Raw genomic sequence first — 21,043 nt, 5'->3', positions numbered from 1 at the left:
GTGTCATTACATTAGCATTTTGAGTGGAAATGTACGTTCACGAGAAGGAGTGGTAATCATAATTTAGGGTAAGTGTGAACAACGGACATCAATATGGACCACGACACTGTTGGATTCCCAACCAAGTACAACGGTTATTGTTACCACCAAACTAGTCCCTTTACCTATTATTCTCTTTGCCTATTTTCAGAAAATCGAGCACCCAAACAAACGATCCTGCACTTTGGTGAGTCACTCTCTGTTTATTTTATATACAATACTGTTGTAAAAAACAAATTGGGTCGAAGAAAGTTGCACTTTGACACAAACTCTCCGCTTATCTGTGTCAAGGAAGAGTCTACAGTCATGATAAAATGTATGTTAAATGTTGTTTTCTACATTTTATTCATGTGTTTCATTACATGTACAAATATAACTATTATCTATTAAAAAATGTGTGTAAATATTGGAACAAATACACAGTTTCCATATGAGTTGGGAAATTGTGTTAGATGTAAATATAAACAGAATACAATGATTTGCAAATCATTTTCAACCCATATTCAGTTGAATATGCTACAAAGACAACATAGATGATCTCGGGCCCAGAGAAGCCGGCGGCGTTTCTGGATGTTGTTGATAAATGGCTTTCGCTTTGCATAGTCGAGCTTCAACTTGCACTTATAGATGTAGCGAGGAACTGTATTTAGTGACAGTGGTTTTCTGAAGTGTTCCTGAGCCCATGTGGTGATATCCTTTAGAGATTGATGTCGGTTTTTGATACAATGCCGTCTGAGGGATCAAAGGTCACGGTCATTCAATGTTAGTTTTCGGCCATGCCGCTTACGTGGAGTGATTTCTCCAGATTCTCTGAACCTTTTGATGATATTATGGACCGTAGATGTTGAAATCCCTAAATTTCTAGCAATTGCACTTTGAGAAACGTTGTTGTTAAACTGTTTGACTATTTGCTCACACAGTTGTGGACAAAGGGGTGTACCTCGCCCCATCCTTTCTTGTGAATTACTTTGCATTATTTGGGAAGCTGTTTTTATACCCAATCATGGCACCCACCTGTTCCCAATTAGCCTGCACACAAATAAGTGTTTGATGAGCATTCCTCAAGTTTATCAGTATTTTTGCCACCTTTCCCAACTTCTTTGGCACGTGTTGCAGCCATGAAATTCTAAGACAATGATTATTTCCTAAAAAAAAAAATAAGTTTATGAGTTTGAACATCAAATATGTTGTTTTTGTAGTGCATTCAACTGAATATGGGTTGGAAAGGATTTGCAAATCATTGTATTCTGTTTATATTTACATCTAACACAATTTGCTCATATGGAAACAGGGTTTTTAAATTGGATTTCTTGTGGGAAAATTTGTTTAAAAAAATGGATTTATAAAATGTTGGAATGTAATTGCAATCACTGAATAGTGTTGAAAGAGTTCAGTCACTAGCAATTAAATGGCTCTGTTTTTGTGACAAAATCTAAAATATATGAAATTGCAGGATTTAAAAAATAAAAAAAAAAGTCCTGACAGCATTAAAAATATCCCATAAAAGGACTAAAGTCTTCTCTGCTTTCCTCTTGCTGGGAGCAGGACAAGTCTCTTAAATATTTGTGTGTGCCACTTCCTGTTAGATGGTTGATCAAACCTTTGGTGGAGGGACCGGCCTCAGAGCCTATGAGCAAAAGAAAGGAAACATATTAAAATGTTAGATTTCAAACAACAGGACTGTCCTGCATACAGAAAAATATTAAAGTTAAAGGCCTACAGAAACCCACTACTACCGACCACGCAGTCTGATAGTTTATATATCAGTGATGAAATATTAACATTGCAACACATGCCAATACGGCCTTTTTAGTTTACTAAATTGCAATTTTAAATTTCCCGGGAGTTTCCTGTTGAAAACGTCGCAAAATGATGACGCTTTTGTTGACACGTGCGCGTGACATCTCAAGTTGTAGCAGACATTTTAGCCCAGCACCACACACGGCTAAAAGTCGTCTCTTTTCATCGCATAATTACACAGTATTTTGGACATCTGTGTTGCTGAATCTTTTGCAATTTGTTCAATTAATAATGGAGACAACAAAGTTGGTGGAAAGCGGTGGATTGCAGCTGCCTTTAGCACCGAAACACAGCCGGTGTTTCTTTGTTGTGAAGCTTTAACACAGAGCAGTCAAACGAAAATGTTTCTCTTCGTCAACCAGCAAGTTTTTGGATGGGAAAATTGTGAAATTAAGTCGGCTCTTATCGGAGACTTCAGTGGATTATGCGACCTCATCCTGCAGCTCAAAAAGGCAGCTTCGATCTTGGCTTCTCTCAGAGACACTGGCGTTCACCGCAGCCCTCCGACTTTCAGGTATGACTTTACAATCTCACTAAAACACTATTAAAACAATAAGCAGATAAGGGATCTTCCAGAATTATCCTAGTATATGTGTCTAATTACATCTGAAACGATCCCACTGCCGCCGCCTGGAGCCGTCGCCTTTTCTTTTTTTTTGTGCTTCACTCTAACTTTCCTCATCCACGAATCTTTCATCCTCGCTCAAATTAATTTTGGAAATTGTCGCTTTCTCCGTCCTAATAGCTCAAGCTGCTGCTGGCTACGATTATAAACAATGTGAGGATGTCAACCCGTGACGTCACGCGCACATTGTCTGCTACTTCCGGTACAGGCAAGGCTTTTTTATTAGCGACCAAAATTTGCAAACTTTATCGTGGATGTTCTCTACTAAATCCTTTCAGCAAAAATATGGCAATATCGCGAAATGATCAAGTATGACACATAGAATGGACCTGCTATCCCCGTTTAAATAAGAACATCTCAGTTCAGTCGGCCTTTAAAGTACCAATTATTGTCACACACACACTAGGTGTGGTGAAATTATTCTCTGCATTTGACCCATAATCCATGATCACCCCGTGGTAGGTGAGGGGAGCAGTGAGCAGCAGCGGTGGCCGCGCCTGGGAATCATTTTTGGTGATTTAACCCCCAATTCCAACCCCTGATGCTGAGTGCCCAGTAAGGAGGTAATGGGTCCCATTTTTTATAGTCTTTGGTATGACTCGGCCGGGGTTTGAACTCACGACCACAAGGCCACCGAGTAGGTTCAGGATTTGGATAAACATTTAAACTAGCGTATATTTTGGACTCAAAGGCACACTTAAAGTCCTTTCATTTTCTCAAAAACGGACACTGCGCCTTATAACCCGGTGTGCTTAATGTCTGGCATAACACCATAAATCCCTTTAATGTGATTTATAATCCGGTGCCCTATGGTCCCAAAAATATGGTATGTATGAAATGTTGCACCTTAAGTCGGAGTCCCTTAATCTCGTTATATGCAAACATATTAATAAAGTCACTTCTATTCTATGTAGGTCAATAAATACTAACATATCTGGTCTAAACAGATTTTCCATACATTGATTTATCTGTGGCGGCCCACCACAAATGATACATTTTGCAAAAAAAATTTTTTTTTTGCCTTGATCGATGCTAATTTCCTTTCAACTGTCAATAGAATCGTTCATTGCACGTTAGCTTTAAGCTGGTAGTATAAGCCAATCTTTATCCTGTTTTTTCAATTTAAACCAAACTGTTTTCTTGATTTCCCCAAATTCCTACATGTGTGTGTACTACACGTGTATTTTAATGTACTTTCCTTTGTGTGCTTAGTTTTGAAATTGAAAAAATAGATGCCAAAAGTAATATAGAAAGTCTGTGAGTGTATCACATCCAGGTTGCCATCTCTGTGGAGCTACTGCCACTGGTGAAGTTACTAAACATGTCAGACCTTAGTCCATCTAAAAGTTACCATTCTCAACTTATTCATGACAAAGCCAGGAACAAAACCAGGATTTGTATCAGGGATGCCTTTGAAAGATGAAGGCAGAGAAGATTTTTTCATCCGACGCCAAAATTGCAAATTTCTTCCTTGATAGGTAAGTAAGGCATTTACCTTTTCTCATTATTTATAATAAATGGACATTTGGTATGTAAACTATATTGTCCAATACAGTCTATGATCTTAACTAACGAAGATAGTACGTTCCTGCTAGCCCGGTCAATGTTTGTTTATGTTTTTTTCTTTCTTTATTATGCATTTTCGTCCGGTGCGATTTATACTCCAGAGCAATTTATAATCCGAAAAACACGGTATAACCTACAATGATATAAATATCTATAATGTATCCATAATGATATAAATGAAATAATTATTTTTGTCTTGTTTTGTCATTGCTACCTGATGATATCAGAAGGTTATATTAGATCGGTGTATGTAAGTCTGTCAGTGGTTGAACATTTGCTCAAAAACATGATACAATGTTCCAGATGACAGGCTCCATGGACAGTACAGTATGTTACTGTGAGAGGCGGTCCGACAGACAGGCAGGGCTCGCTGGAGCCCGCCTCAAGATGGCGACGAGGAAGCGACGACCACGAGCGAACGGCGAGGCGGGGTGCACTGGGAGCGAAGCCTCAATCAAGATCAGGTGCGTGGATCACGCAACTGGGGACAATCATGCAATCCTCTCGCAATGGTGAAAAGGGCGGTAGCCGTGAACGTCGGGGATAGAGGCGGAGAGACTGGAAGAAGCAAGAGTGCAGCTGACGCAGAGCGAGAGAGGAGGAGAGCCGAAGAGCGAACGGAAAAGAGGAGCGGAAAAGCGACCTGGACTGAGGAGTTTATTGAAAAACAAACAAAGTCAAACTGCTCAAAGTCATGTCCTTCCTTGGTGGTCCTGGGAACCCGCAAGATGAGGGCTTGAGACCGTTACAGTTACACGCATATTTTATTTGATATTATTTTGGGGTGTGGGGGTTGGGTTTAGGGCAGGGGTAGGGAACCTATGGCTCTAGAGCCGGATGTGGCTCTTTTGATGACTGCATCTGGCTCTCAGATAAATCTTAGCTGACATTACTTAACACCATAAGTAATTAATAATTCCCCTGGTAATCACAGTGTTAAAAATAACATTCAAAATACAAAACATTCTCATGCATTTTAATCCATCTATCCGTTTTCAAACCGCACCTGTTCAACAAGTATTTTATTAATTATTGGTTTGCTTAAAAATAACAATGTTATTAAAAGATGCGAGACTTAATATACTCTAAAAATGTTGGTCTTACTCATAAATGTACATATTTAGTTGTATTCAGTGTTAAAAAAAAGATAAATAATATGGCTCTTATGGAAATACATTTTAAAATATTTGGCTTTCATGGCTCTCTCAGCCAAAAAGGTTCCCGAACCCTGGTTTGGGGGTAGCGAGGGGTGTGTATTGTAGTGTCCCGGAAGAGTTAGTGCTGCAAGGGGTTCTGGGTATTTGTTCTGTTGTGTTTATTTTGCAGATGTTCTCCCGAAATGTGTTTGTCATTCGTGTTCGGTGTGGGTTCGCAGTGTGGCGCATATTTGTGACAGTGTTAAAGTTGTTTATACGGCCACCCTCAGTGTGACCTGTATGGCTGTCGACCAAGTATGCCTTGCATTCACTTCTGTGTGAAAAGCCGTGGATATTATGCGATTGGGCCTGCACGCAAAGGCCGTGCCTTTAAGGTTGATTGGCGTTGTACACAGCGGCGTTTTAAAAAGTCATACATTTTACTTTTTGAAACTGATACCCATAATTTCCGATAATACATTTTAAAGAATTTATCAGACGATAATATCGGCAGCTCCATGTTATCGGACACCTCTACTATTAAAGTCATGTGGAAAAAAAATAAGAACAACCCCCCATGGTTGCATTACATATAAAAGTCAATCATTTCTGAAGAGTAAATGCAATGTTAGTGTGAAACCTCGTTAAGTAGTCTTTTCGTCACTGTTTTAGTTGTGTGTATACACAAAATCTGTCACCGTCCGAATACTTCTGGCAAAAATCAGGAAGTGATTACCTGACGAACTCCCTGGTAGTAGTTTTGGCTTGCAGGCTTGGGTGTGTTTTTTGCTGCAGGAGGTGGAGGTGGAGCTCCTTTGGGTTTTAGCCTCCTGGCCTTTTAAGGGGACGACACATTGTTGTTGTACATGACACTGCACTTTGTCCATGTGTCACAGAGTACATCATCATCTTACCTGTTCCACTCGCGTGGGCGGGACTTGTGCTTGGTTAAGACGCAAAGCAGAGTTCTCCGCAGCCGGTGGCCTCCTTACTCTGTGTGCATTGTTGTATGAAAAAAGAACCTTTACTCGGTTGGTTCCAAAAAAACTCTGTTTAATGCCTCATGTCCGAGGTTTGATGATTAGTAGGGGTGTCCCGATACAACTCTTTCACTTCCGATATGAGACCGATATTAACCCAATACGAATCATTGAATATTTTAGAAAAGGCTCGATCAAGAGAGATAACTCAAACAGAGAACATTGATTCCATATGAGTTGGGAAATGGTGTTAGATGTAAATATAAACGGAATACAATGATTGGCATATCATTTTCAACCCATATTCAGTTGAATATGCTACAAAGACAACATATTTGATGTTCAAACTGATAAACATTTTTTTTTTTTGCAAATAATCATTAACTTTAGAATTTGATGCCAGCAACACGTGACAAAGAAGTTAAAAATGGTGGCAATAAATACTGATAAAGTTGAGGAATGCTCATCAAACACTTATTTGGGACATCCCACAGGTGTGCAAGGCTAATTGGGAACAGGTGGGTGCCATGATTGGGAATAAAAACAGCTTCCCAAAAAATGCTCAGTCTTTCACGAGAAAGGATGGGGCGAGGTACACCCCTTTGTCCACAACTGCGTGAGCAAATAGTCAAACAGTTTAAGAACAACGTTTCTCAAAGTACGACTTCAAGAAATTTAGGGATTTCAACATCTATGGTCCATAATATCATCAAAAGGTTCAGAGAATCTGGAGAAATCACTCCACATAGCCGGAGACCAACATTGAATGACTGTGACCTTCGATCCCTCAGACGGCACTGTATCAAAAACCAACATCAATCTCTAAAGGATATCGCCACATGGGCTCAGGAACACTTCAGAAAACCACTGTCACTAAATACAGTTGGTCACTACATCTGTAAGTGCAAGTTAAAGCTCGACTATGCAAAGTGAAAGCCATTTATCAACAACATCCAGAAACGCTGCCAGCTTCTCTGGTCCCGAGATCATCTATGTTGTCTTTGCAAAATGGAAAAAGGTTGTGTGGTCTGAAAGAGTCCACATTTCAAATTATTTTTGGAAATATTCGACATTGTGTCATCCGGACCAAAGAGGAAGCGAACCATCCAGACTGTTATCGACGCAAAGTTCAAAAGCCAGCATCTGTGATGGTATGGGGGTGCATTAGTGCCCAAGGCATGGGTAACTTACACATCTGTGAAGGCACCATTAATGCTGAAAGGTCCATACAGGTTTTGGAAAACAACTTTTGCTGCCATCCAAGCACCATCTTTTTCATGGACGCCCCTGCTTATTTCAGCAAGACAATGCCAAGCCACATTCAGCACGTGTTACAACAGCCTGGCTTCGTGAAAAAAAAGAGTGCGGGTACTTTCCTGGCCCGCTTGCAGTCTAGACCTGTCTCCCATCGAAAATGTGTGGCACATTATGAAGCGTAAAATACGACAGAGGAGACCCCGGACTGTTGAACGACTGAAGCTCTACATAAAACAAGAATGGGAAAGAGTTCCACTTTCTAAGCTTCAACAATTAGTTTCCTCAGTTCCCAAACGTTTATCGAGTTTTGTTAAAAGAAAAGGTGATGTAACACAGTGGTGAACATGCCCTTTCCCAACTACTTTGGCACGTGTTGCAGCCATGAAATTCTAAGTTAATTATTATTTGCAAAAAAAAAAAGACGTTTATGATTTTGAACATTATAAGCTTGTCTTTGTAGTACATTCACTTGAATGTGAGTTGAAAATGATTTGCAAATCATTGTATTCCGTTTATATTTACATCCAACACAATTTCCCAACTCATATGGAAACAGGGTATGTAAAAACACATTAATAATTACCAATGTTCTCTCTTTGAGTCATTTTACTTGATCGAGCCTTTTTTAAATATTCAATAAAAGTTTGTATGATTCGTATTATCGTATATATAAATAAGCATGTTAAGTAAATTACCGTTATTAATCTAATGTTATTAAGAAATGTTGGTTTCCTTATATAATGGCTATTCAACTGGCAGCCATACTGGCCTCTTAGATAAAAAATGCATTTAGATTTTAACCTTGCGAGCTAACAGAACATTGGGGTTCAAGCTAATTTATTTATTATCAACTGTCTGGTTTGAACTTATTCTGTCTTGAGTGGAATTGGATTACGTTTTTTTCATAATAATTCATTCAAATGAGTTCATGAGTCAGTACGTTGAATGATGCAGACACCTTTGTTACTGGGTAGTTGCCTTGGGGACTTTATATCTGTAAGTAATATGCAAATATAATTATTTTATTTGTTTATATTGACAAATTTGCTGTTTTAGATTGCAATGTTGCTCAATTGAGAACACTTACTACTTGTTTTTTGCTGATATCGGCTGGATAAATTGGATCAGGACACATAATGATTAGTTACGTTGGCAACGCGGCACGCTGTCGTTTTTTCCAGATGAGCCCCAGAATGATTGCGACGACCCCCAGAATCACAAGCAAAACGGTCACGGCGATGGCGGCAGTGGCTCCTGCGGAGAAGCAAAAAATGATCATGTCAATATTTTCAATCTGATGTAAACCGCACGTTAATTTAGGGTTAGAGTTGGGGTTATAATTTCTGATGGAAAAAGCAAATACCGTCCGAAAGGGAGCGGAACTCCTTGTCTCTGCCATCGCATGAAGGAGGCAACCAGCCGGGCTCGCACTGACACTCACTTCTGTGATTGCACACCTGAAAAACACAAACAAGTCTAAATGACACAAACGCTGTATTTCTGAGCATTGTTCCCGTATACGTTTTTGTTTTTTTAATTGTAAATGGCAGAAAATATAAATGTTCATAACGGAAAATATACAGAACATTTTCAGGCTGTAGCTGCTTTTGTACCCTCAGTATGTTCTAAAAAAATCCTTATTAATGAGATATATGACTTGATAGTACACTAACTGGCTTTGTCAGCTATAACACAAAACTAAGATGTAGTTTAGCATAAAACACACATTAGGCAGTTGGCCCCAGCTCATAAACACATCATAATGTGAATGTACTGTAGCTTGTCGTAACAACTTTGTACAGTAGGTGGCAGCATACGTTGTTACTTCTGTGTATGTACCTTTCATATACATAAGGTACCTTGTCTGCCAGAGAATAAGAACATGTAGCAGGAAACATCAGTGATGCCGACTTAGCCACTTTAAGCTTGCATTGCGAGTATTCAACACCCCTCTTTTTAAAAAAAAGAGAAGAAAAAGCAACAACTCCAGCAAATTTTTCTCTTTTTAGAGACTTTTAAGGATTCTATCATGAAACTACAGCTCACTCTTCTCAACAAGTAACAGGTTACTGTTTAGTCCAGCTGCTCCTGAATCACTTCCTCACAATCAAAACCATTAATAATTAATTATTTGACAGGTTGATTGTTCTGTCACATATTGTTGAATTTTGTGTACATACTGCATGCCCGGAGCATTTTGATGAACAGTTGGTGTTCCTGTAAGCAGTTTGAAGATCCACGCATTCATTCCGGCTGCACACCTGAAAAGCAACATGTTAAAAGTCAAGTTTGTACACAACACTACATTCAACACTGAAAACTGAGTACAATAAAAGTACAGATGTCCGATAATGGCTTTTTGGCCGATACTGTCCAACTCTTAATTGCCGATTCCAACATGAACTGATACCGATATATACAGTAGGGCAGTGGTCCCCAACCTTTTTGTATCCGCGGACCAGTCAACGCTAAATAATTTGTGCCGCGGCCCAGGGGGAGGGGGGATCTTTTATTTATTTATTTTTTTTCTTTGTCATGAAAAAGGAACGTTTTTGTGGTTGGTGCACTAATTGTAAGTGTATATTGTGTTTTTTATGTTGATTTAATAATTTAAAAAAAATTATAAAAAATTATTCTGCGGCCCGGTGGTTGGGGACCACTGCAGTAAGGGAATGAACACATTATTATGCCTAATTTTGTTGTGATGCCCTGCTGGATGCATTAAACAATGTAACAAGCTTTTCCAAAATAAATCAACTCAAGTTATGGGAAAAAAATGCCAACATGGCACTGCCATATTTATTATTGAAGTCACAAAGTGCATTATTTTTTTTAACATGCCTCAAAACAGCAGCTTGGAATTTGGGACATGCTCTCCTGGGAGAGCATGGGGAGGTTGAGGTGGGCGGGGTTGGGGGGTGTAAGGTAGAAAAGCGCTATACAAGTACAACCCATTTATTTATATTGTAGCGGCCCGGAAGAGTTAGTGCTGCAAGGGATTCTTGGTATTTGTTCTGTTGTGTTACGGTGCAGATGTTCTCCCGAAATGTGTTTGTCATTCTTGTTTGGTGCGGGTTCACAGTGTGGCGCATATTTGTAATAGTGTTAAAGTTGCTTATACGGCCACCCTCAGTGTGACCTGTATGGCTGTTGACCAAGTATGCCTTGCATTCACTTGTGTGTGTGAAAAGCCGTAGACATTATGTGACTGGACCGGCATGCAAAGGCAGTGCCTTTAAGGTTTATTGGCGCTCTGTACTTCTCCCTACGTCCGTGTACACAGCGGCGTTTTAAAAAGTCATAAACTTTACTTTTTGAAATCGATACCGGTAATTTCCGATATTACATTTTAAAACGGACATCTCTAAACAAAAGTGATGCGTCACCTTACCTTCCCCTTTCCACATTTGGTCCCAGCTTCGACTTGGCCATAGTCTTTGGTGAAGTCTGCAAAGAATGCTGCCTTGCATTCTCCAACCCTCACCATGCGGCCGTAGTTTGGGTTGTCTTTACCCTTGTGACAAAAGAGCTTCCCACAAAATACATCTCTGCGAAAAGAAATGCAATAGTTTCACATGCACAACTGGGAGTAAAATACAATTTGTACAAAAACTCACTCTTTCTGACAGGGGATGTGCCGATCATTTGAGGGACGTTTGCAGAAGGCATAGTAGGTTCCTCTGGTGTTCTGGTTGTAGCAGTAAGAGTCCGCCTCAACAGCACCTGATGGCACACAAGGGGCCATTAATGGCATTATTGTATTACATCCTATTGGTCTTGTGCAGGGGTCAGCAACATGCGGCTCTTTAGCGCCGCCCTAGTGGCTCCCTGGACCTCTTTCAGAGATGTGTGAAAGTGGAAAAAGTAGACTCCCTCTACAGCAGCGTTTCTCAAAGTGTGGGGCGGGCCCCACCTGTGGGGAATAGAGACATGACAGGCGGGGCGCGAGGAACGGGAGGGAATTTCACTTAAAAAAAAAATGTTATTATTCTATTCTTGCGGCGGCAATGACCAAGAAGAACGCGGAGTTGGAATATAATTACAACACTTTATGTACATATTTATATCATATTTACATATATATATAATATGTAACTACAATCTCCATTCACAGACAGAGTCCCATTGCTTTTATGAATGGTCAAGCGAGTCAAAAGCCGAAATTTTTATTTATTTATTTGTGGCGGCCATAATTCTTTCGTGGCGAGCCGCCACATATAAATGAATGTGTGGGAAACCCTGACTTGAATGTTACTTGATGTTCAATAAATTTGAAAATGTTAAGCTTGGCATTAGCGTTCTGTTGTGGCGATGGGGGCAGGTGGGGCTTAAAAACTCCCCCTTGTCTAAAGTGGGGGATGACAAAAAAAGTTAGAGAACCACTGCTCTACAGAGACCCAAGCTTAGACCAATTTTTTTTTTTTTTTTTCTCTTTCCGCCCCCCCATTGTTTGCCTGTATCTTTTTTATCCTGTTCTGTCTCCCTGTATTGTTTGTCTGATCTTGAATGGGATTGTGCTGAACATTTCAATTTCCCCTCGGAGATTAATAAAGTGTTTCTGATTAATCTGAGACCCCTGTTTTGTTAAAGGGGAACATTATCACCAAACCTATGTAAGCGTCAATATATATACCTTGATGGTGCAGAAAAAAGACCATGTATTTTTTGAACCGATTTCCGGACTCTAAATGGGTGAATTTTGGCAAATTAAACGCCTTTCTGTTTATTGCTCTGGTGGCCATGACGTCAGAACGTGACGTCTCCGAGGTAATACAGCCGCCATTTTAATTTTCTACACATTATGCACACGGGTCTCAGCTCTGTTATTTTCCGTTTTTTTCGACTATTTTTTGGAACCTTGGAGACATCATGCCTCGTCGGTGTGTTGTCGGAGGGTGTAACAACACTAACAGGGAGGGATTCAAGTTGCACCGAAGATGCGAAAGTGTCTGCCGCCAGACCCCCATTGAATGTGCTGTAGTGTCTTCACATTTTACCGGCGATGACAGACATGGCACAGAGATGTATGGATAACCTGCAGATGCATTTGCAAGGATAAAGTCAACGAAATCACAAAGGTGAGTTTTGTTGTTGACTTATGTGCTAATCAGACATATTTGGTTGCGGCGTGACTGCCAGCTAATCGATTCTAACATGCTACGCTAATCGATGTTAACATGCTACGCTAATCGATGCTAATATGCTATTTACCGGCAGTGCTAAACCAGACATGGCACAGAGATGTATGGATAACCTGCAGATGCATTTGCGACTATAAAGTCAACAAATTCACAAAGGTGAGTTTTGTTGATGTTGACTGCCAGCTAATCGATGCTAACATGCTATGCTAATCAATGCTAACATGCTATTTACCGCCGGTGCTAAAGCAGACATGGCACAGAGATGTATGGATAACCTGTAGATGCATTTGCAACTATATTACGTTTCCTTCCACCCACATTTAATGCGAAAAAAACACTTACCAATCGACGGATTGAAGTTGCTCCGTTATCACAAAATGCGAAAGTCCTGATCGTTTGGTCCGCACATTTTACCGGCGATGCTAACGCGGCTATTCGGCCATGCTATGGCTATGAATAGCGTCAATAGCTTCAGTTTCTTCTTCAATACTTTCAGACTCCAACCATCTGTTTCAATACATGCGTAATCTGTTGAATCGCTTAAGCCGCTGAAATCCGAGTCTGAATCCGAGCTAATGTCGCTATATCTTGCTGTGGTATTCCAATTGTTTGTTTACATTGGCAGCCCTGTATAACGTCACAGGGAAATGGATAGTGGTTTCGAAGATAGCGAAAATAAGGCACTTTAAAGCTTTATTTTGGGATATTCCGGGACTGGTAAAATTTAGGAAAAAACTTCAAAAAATACAACAAGCCACTGGGAACTGATTTTTTATTGTTTTTAACCCTTTTGAAATTGTGATAATGTTCCCCTTTAACCCAACCAGGACAAATAATTACTTTTATTGTGAAGACAGGAACAGGTTAGTCTTTCCACCTATGACCGCAAATGTTTGGGAGAGAGAGACCATTTTGAAATAAAAATAGTTTCTCTCGTTTGTGTTTTTTCTTCGTACTGAGCTCACACCAGCCAGCGTTCATCCAACACAGTGGTTCTTAACCTTGTTGGAGGTACCAAACTCCATTAGTTTCATATGTGCATTCACCAAACCCTTCTTAGTGAAAAATAAAATGTTTTTTTAATTAATTCAAGACAAATTTATGTGTTTTTGTAACACTTTAGTATGGAGAACATATTCTAAGTAACGAAGACTTAATCTAGAGTTATTTGGTTAGGGTTACAATGAGGCCATGCCGAATAAGGCATTAATAAGTACTTAATAATGACTACTTAGAGCCAATATGTTACTAATTTGCATGTTAATAAGCAACTATAATTAATGGTGAATATGTTCCCCATACTAAAATGTTACCATGTTTTTTTACTGGTGCACAACCGTGCATGAACATCACCTTGTTCAAAGAACAAAACCAACACAGTGCATAAACTCACAACAAATGACACACCTGCAAATCAGTGTTACTTCTGCTGTTGCCGTATCCCTAAAACGCCGAAAGGAAGAAGTTTTTATTGAGACGATGAGCCTAGGGTTCGATCGAACCCAGGTTAAGAACCACTGGTCTAACAAGACCCTCAGTTGCCGTGTATGTTGTTGCGATCCGCTGCTCGGATCTGCACATATTCTGGTTTATTGTTCCATTTTTGTATCACCCTGTTGTTTAACGTCTTTATTTCCTGTTTAGTCCGTCACCATGGTAGCTCATTAGTTCACCTGCCACTTGTTATCCACGCACACCTGTTTTCTTCTAATCACCTCCCTTATTTAAACTCGCCCCTTTTCGTTATTCATTCTCGGATCCTACAGTGACGACTCTCATTTTTTCCATCGTATGTATTTTCTCGCTAGCTCTCATGCTATGCCACTTGTTTATTCCAGTTTTCATACTGATGATTTGTTTTCTCCTTTGTGCCCTCGAGCCAAGTTTTGGTTTCCTAGTGTTACCTTAGCTTTCACACTATCGTTTTTTTGTTTGCCTTCTCTTTACAACAGTGTTTTTGTTCCTAGCCTTTTTATTATTTAATAAATCCATTTATATCATACCTTTGCTGTGTTCTACTTCGACGAATCCTTGGAAGAACCATACCGAAGAAGAGTCCTCACATATGTCGATCAAAGGACGATTGTCATAGTGAAGATTGATTATAGATCATTTTAAGTCGATATGTATATTTTTTTTGCCTGGCAAGCGACCGACACCCCTTCCAACATCGACCGGTAGCTGAAGATCGTCGTAATGGCCTACAGCAGTGGTGTCGAACTCAAGTACAGAGTGGGCCAAAATTTTAAACTGAACAAAGCCGCGGGCCAAGGTTCAACAAATTAACCTTTTAAAAGGGACCCGGACTACTTTTGCATTGAATATTGAAGAAGCAAGGCTTACATAACTTTATAGCGACATGCAAAATCCCATTTCAAATAATAATAATAATAAAATATCAATAATTATTGCTCAGTTTGCTACACTGATTTGCTTTAACTCTGAATATGGAACAAGCAACGCTTATATAACTTAGTAGTGCAAAATCAACTTTCAAAAAAACAAACGAAAAAAACATTAAAGGCATATTAAATACAATTTTAATACAAAATTAAATGCCTCTTTTCTATTTGCAGCCTTCTGAGGTAAAAGTCAACATTAACTTTTTCCACAGGCTAATAAATTTGAAAATAAATGGGAGGGCGGGGGGGTTGTTGGTAGCGGGGGGTTTATATTGTAGCGTCCCGGAAGAGTTATTGCTGCAAGGGATTCTGGGTATTTGTTTTGTTGTGTTTATGTTGTGTTACGGTGCGGATATTCTCCCGAAATGTGTTTGTCATTAATTTTTGGTGTGGCTTCACAGTGTGGTGCATATTTGTAACAGTGTTATAGTTGTTTATACGGCCACCCTCAGTGTGACCTGTATGGCTGTTGACCAAGTATGCCTTGCATTCACATACCTGTGTTTAGAAGCCGCATATATTTGTTTGTATGGAGGAAAAGCGGAAGTGACGACAGGTTGTAGAGGGCGCTAAAGGCAGTGCCTTTAAGGCACGCCCCCAATATTGTTGTCCAGGTGGAAATCGGGAGAATGTTTTTCGGGAGGGACAGTGAAATTCGGGAGGGTTGCCAAGTATGAGTATCAACGGTGAATGTTGTATAATACCGGCGGGCCAGTTCTAATGTTAATTTGATATTGCCCCAAGGGCCAAATGAAATTTGGCCCGCGGGCCAGAGTTTGACACCCATGGCCTACAGCATGTCTAACTCAGCCCTGACCAAAGTTTTAACAAAAAGGTATGTTTTAGGTCTACACTTACCTGAGCCATACATTTTGATGCATTGGCTTGATCTTTTTGGACACTGGCCATTGTAGCAAAAACCAGAACCTTCATCGCACGGCAGTCCGTTCACGTTGAAGACATTTTCTGGGCAGACGGCGCTCTCTCCGTCGCAGTACTCTGCTAGATCACACTCATCCTGCTTCCTCCGACACTCCCGGGATCGAGATAGGATCTGTGGGGAAGATTTTATTCATCTTGAAATCTAAAAAAATCCCCTCTACGTTTTTTTTCGTGTAACTTATTGGAGGGGTGGCACATTCAGCGTGCAATAATTCATGAGTTAATGTAAGCTCCATTTTGTCCACTAAAGACGCCGAGATCATTATCCATGCGTTTGTTACGTCTCGTCTCGATTACTGTAACGTATTATTTTCGGGTCTCCCCATGTCTAGCATTAAAAGATTACAGTTGGTACAAAATGCGGCTGCTAGACTTTTGACAAGAACAAGAAAGTTTGATCACATTACGCCTGTACTGGCTCACCTGCACTGGCTTCCTGTGCACTTAAGATGTGACTTTAAGGTTTTACTACTTACGTATAAAATACTACACGGTGTAGCTCCATCCTATCTTGCCGATTGTATTGTACCATATGTCCCGGCAAGAAATCTGCGTTCAAAAGACTCCGGCTTATTAGTGATTCCTAAAGCCCAAAAAAAGTCTGCGGGCTATAGAGCGTTTTCCGTTCGGGCTCCAGTACTCTGGAATGCCCTCCCGGTAACAGTTTGAGATGCCACCTCAGTAGAAGCATTTAAGTCTCACCTTAAAACTCATCTGTATACTCTAGCCTTTAAATAGACCTCCTTTTTAGACCAGTTGATCTGACGCTTCTTTTCTTTTTTCTCCTATGTCCCCCCCTCCCTTGTGGAGGGGGTCCGGTCCGATGACCATGGATGAAGTACTGGCTGTCCAGCGTCGAGACCCAGGATGGACCGCTCGCCTGTGTATCAGTTGGGGACATCTCTACGCTGCTGATCCACCTCCGCTTGGGATGGTTTCCTGTGGACGGGACTCTCGCTGCTGTCTTGGATCCGCTTGAACTGAACTCTCGCGGCTGTGTTGGAGCCACTATGGATTGAACTTTCACAGTATCATGTTAGACCCGCTCGACATCCATTGCTTTTTGTCCCCTAGAGGGGGGGTTGCCCACATCTGAGGTCCTCTCCAAGGTTTCTCATAGTCAGCATTGTCACTGGCGTCCCACTGGATGTGAATTCTCCCTGCCCACTGGGTGTGAGTTTTCCTTGCCCTTTTGTGGGTTCTTCCGAGGATGTTGTAGTCGTAATGATTTGTGCAGTCCTTTGAGACATTTGTGATTTAGGGCTATATAAATAAACATTGATTGATTGATTTGTTTTAATTTTTCATTGTTACATTCCACATACAGCAATCAAAATCAAGCAGAGGTAGATACTGTACATCAACTGTGCTGGTGAAATGTCTAAGACTGTTCATCCAATGTGTGTACAGTATACACATTGGATGAGTTAACAAAAACGTATGTTTCATAAACAAAAACGTATAAATGATACATATGAATGAGGTAGATCCCCTCGATTGGGTCAATTGAAAAGTAACTCGTCTGCAGAAGAAGTGTGGCCACCCCTGATCTACAGTGTACAGGAGTCCAAATAATTAGACTCTATTCTTTTTTGTGTGTAATGTTCTATTCGGGGACGTGTTTATTTTGTCTGTATAATGTGTTGCTTGCCAATAGAAGCTGCAGGTTACACCATGTTTATAAAACCTTAATGGAGGTGTTTAGATGGTATTTTAAAAGATTTTGTAGGCAGAATACAGCAACTTCCATAAGCTCCATTGTAAACTGAATTTTGATCACATTAATTTACGATTTAGAATGCAATAAAAATGTGTGTTCTTGTCCTACAAACCCCGTTTCCATATGAGTTGGGAAATTGTGTTAGATGTAAATATAAACGGAATACAATCGTTTGCAAATAATTTTCAACCCATATTCAGTTGAATATGTTACAAAGACAACATATTTAATGTTCAAACTCAAACTTTATTTTTTTTTGCAAATAATAATTAACTTAGAATTTCATGGCTGCAAAATGTGCCAAAGTAGTTGGGAAAGGGCATGTTCACCACTGTGTTACATCACCTTTTCTTTTAACAACACTCAATAAACGTTTGGGAACTGAGGAAACTAATTGTTGAAGCTTTGAAAGTGGAATTCTTTCCCATTCTTGTTTTATGTAGAGCTTCAGTCGTTCAACAGTCCGGGGTCTCCGCTGTCGTATTTTACGCTTCATAATGCGCCACACATTTTCGATGGGAGACAAGTCTGGACTGCAGGCGGGCCAGGAAAGTACCCGCACTCTTTTTTTTACAAAGCCACGCTGTTGGAACACGTGCTGAATGTGGCTTGGCATTGTCTTGCTGAAAGAAGCAGGGGCGTCCATGAAAAAGACGGTGTTGCGATCCACTACTTGGATCACCACGTTTTATACTTCCAGTTGTTGTATCACTGTTCTACACTCTTACTTCCTGTTTAGTCAGTCACCATGGTTCCTCATTGATCCCACCTGCTAATCACGGTTTCTGCACACCTGTCACCTTTTGATTACTCACCTATTTAAGCCCGTCCCTTTTCGTTATTCTTTCTGGGACTCTAATTTGCCTTCGAGCAACATTCACGACTGTCTACTACCCGTATGTATTTTCTCGCTAGCTCTTACGCTAAGCCACTCGATATTCCAGCTTTCATGCTGAATATTTTTTGTTTACTCTTTTGTGTGCTTCGTGCCAAGTATAGTTTTTGTATTTTTCTATTCCTAGCTTTCATGCTAGCGCCCTTGGTTTATTTTTGTCTGTTAGCTCCAGTGTTTTTGTTCATAGTCTGTTTTTGTTAAGTGTAATAAATCATTTAAACTTACCGTTGCTGTGTTTATGCCGACGCATCCACGAAGGGACCAATTTGGCATCACTATGCCAACCAGTCGTAACAGACGGCGCTTGGATGGCAGCATATGTTGTTCCAAAACCTGTATGTACCTTTCAGCATTAATGGTGCCTTCACAGATGTGTAAGTTACCCATGCCTTGGGCACTAATGCACCCCCATACCATCACAGATGCTGGCTTTTCAACTTTGCGTCGATAACAGTCTGGATGGTTCGCTCCCCCTTTCGTCCGATTTTCAAAAACAATATGAAATGTGGACTCGTCAGACCACAGAACACTTTTCCACTTTGCATCAGTCCATCTTAGATGATCTCGGGCCCAGAGAAGCCGGCGGCGTTTCTGGATGTTGTTGATAAATGGCTTTCCTTTTGCACAGTAGAGCTTTAACTTACAGATGTAGCGACAAACTATATTCAGTGACAGTGGTTTTCTGAAGTGTTCCTGAGCCCATGTGGTCATATCCTTTAGAGATTGATGTCGGTTTTTGATACAGTGCCGTCTGAGGGATCGGAAGACACGGTCATTCAATGTTGGTTTCCGGCCATGCCGCTTACGTGGAGTGATTTCTCCAGATTCTCTGAATCTTTTGATGATATTATGGACCGTAGATGTTGAAATCCCTACATTTCTTGCAATTGCACTTTGAGAAACGTTGTTCTTAAACTGTTTGACTATTTGCTCACGCAGTTGTGGACAAAGGGGTGTACCTCACCCCATCCTTTCTTGTGAAAGACTGAGCATTTTTTTGGGAAGCTGTTTTTTTACCCAATCATGGCACCCACCTGTTCCCAATTAGCCTGCACACCTGTGGGATGTTCCAAATAAGTGTTTGATGAGCATTCCTCAACTTTATCAGTATTTATTGCCACCATTTTTAACTTCTTTGTCACGTGTTGCTGGCATCAAATTCTAAAGTTAATGATTATTTGCAAAAAAATAAATGTTTATTAGTTTAAACATCAAATATGTTGTCTTTGTAGCATATTCAACTGAATATGGGTTGAAAATGATTTGCAAATCATTGTATTCTGTTCATATTTAATCTAACACAATTTCCCAACTCATATGGAACTTGGGGTTTGTACATAAGGATTGCAAATGATAGGCAAACTTCCAAAAAAACAGCAATCATCTTAAAACTATGCTGGCAAGTTAATCATAAACAAGCACACAACTCGTATCTCAAGTTACTCGTAGGTTGAAGTAGCACTGTACCTGACTTACATTGCAACACATGAGTGTTGCTGTCTATTATGTGGATTTTTGTTTACTCACCTTACACTTTTCACAGCATTCGCCTGCTGCGCACTGGGAGCCCTCACTCAGACTGCAGGTGGTGGCATTGCAGCATGGGTTGGTGCACTCCTATGGACAGAAAACAGAGATTTCACAGGACATTTTCCTTTCTGTAACATGGAACATAGATCCTAATTGTGTCATCAAATATGTTTTGTGCCTTTGTGACCAGTAGTTAGTAAGTATTTTAAGAAGACTCCATTCTGAGACATCATTCAGTTCGGACACAGTCGGTCCAGAAACTTGTGGGTTCCTGGATCGATTCCAGCTTCCGCCAGCCTAGTCACTGCTGTTGTGTCCTTGGGCAAGACACTTGCACCCACACTGGTATAAATGTAGCTTCCCACCACCAAGCTGCAATGTATGGGTTTCTCAGTGTAAAGCACTGAGACAATTGTGTGAAAAAGCACTATATAAATATAATTGATTTATTCCGGAAAGTTAGAGAAAAAAGAAATCACTTAGGGGGCACAGAAAAGTATTACTTTTAGCTGATAAAAACAAGCATGGCAGATATCGTACTCAGAATACACTCATAAGGTGCTATAAATTCCCGGCATGTGATTTTAACCACAATGAAAAAGACTGAAAAAATACAACATTAACTAAAGAAAAAAAAGCTTCAACAATCATGCAATCATTGACAAACACATCCAAATACACAATATGGGTCATTCTCAAAATTTGACTAGGTTTTGGTAGTAAGCAGATTGCTCCAAAATAAAATGTCCTTTCATATTTGAAATCATTCTATCATTACTATTAGTCAGATATTGTATAAATGGGGTAAACAAAATATCAGTGGTGTAACAGGTTTGCCAATATTTATTATTATACAAAATATATTTTAAAGTTAAAACTATGCTATCAGAAAGTAGCATTAATTGTAAAATACAGAACCACTAATAACAATTCAGTTTTAATGTATATGCCTAATTGCCTACACGTTTAGTTACAAATATAACAAAATACCAAATGTAAACATTTCATTA

At 40.0% G+C, this 21,043-nt stretch overlaps 1 protein-coding gene across 2 annotated transcripts in view; it reads right to left on the bottom strand.

Annotated features, from left to right (window-relative positions):
- Positions 1-222: 222 nt before the first annotated feature.
- Positions 223-21,043, bottom strand: part of adam28 (ADAM metallopeptidase domain 28) — a 60,294-nt gene continuing 39,473 nt past the window's right edge. Inside the window, exons 13-22 of one of the 2 annotated variants that reach the window (XM_061906965.1) lie at positions 20,031-20,120; positions 15,805-16,000; positions 11,021-11,126; positions 10,795-10,951; positions 9,584-9,664; positions 8,767-8,860; positions 8,552-8,657; positions 6,081-6,159; positions 5,903-6,001; positions 223-1,666 (exon numbers count right to left, since the gene is read on the bottom strand). In XM_061906965.1, the coding sequence (XP_061762949.1) occupies positions 1,634-1,666; positions 5,903-6,001; positions 6,081-6,159; positions 8,552-8,657; positions 8,767-8,860; positions 9,584-9,664; positions 10,795-10,951; positions 11,021-11,126; positions 15,805-16,000; positions 20,031-20,120 (1,041 nt within the window). In that variant the 3' untranslated portion in view covers positions 223-1,633. The remainder of the gene's footprint in view (positions 1,667-5,902; positions 6,002-6,080; positions 6,160-8,551; positions 8,658-8,766; positions 8,861-9,583; positions 9,665-10,794; positions 10,952-11,020; positions 11,127-15,804; positions 16,001-20,030; positions 20,121-21,043) is intronic. The other variant, XM_061906966.1, reaches the window with a different exon arrangement.

The sequence above is a fragment of the Nerophis ophidion genome, linkage group LG07 (assembly GCF_033978795.1).
Source record: "Nerophis ophidion isolate RoL-2023_Sa linkage group LG07, RoL_Noph_v1.0, whole genome shotgun sequence".
Taxonomy (NCBI): Eukaryota; Metazoa; Chordata; class Actinopteri; order Syngnathiformes; family Syngnathidae; genus Nerophis; species Nerophis ophidion.
Note: the sequence above shows the minus strand (reverse complement) of the source record. Positions and strands in the feature narration are given on the sequence as shown.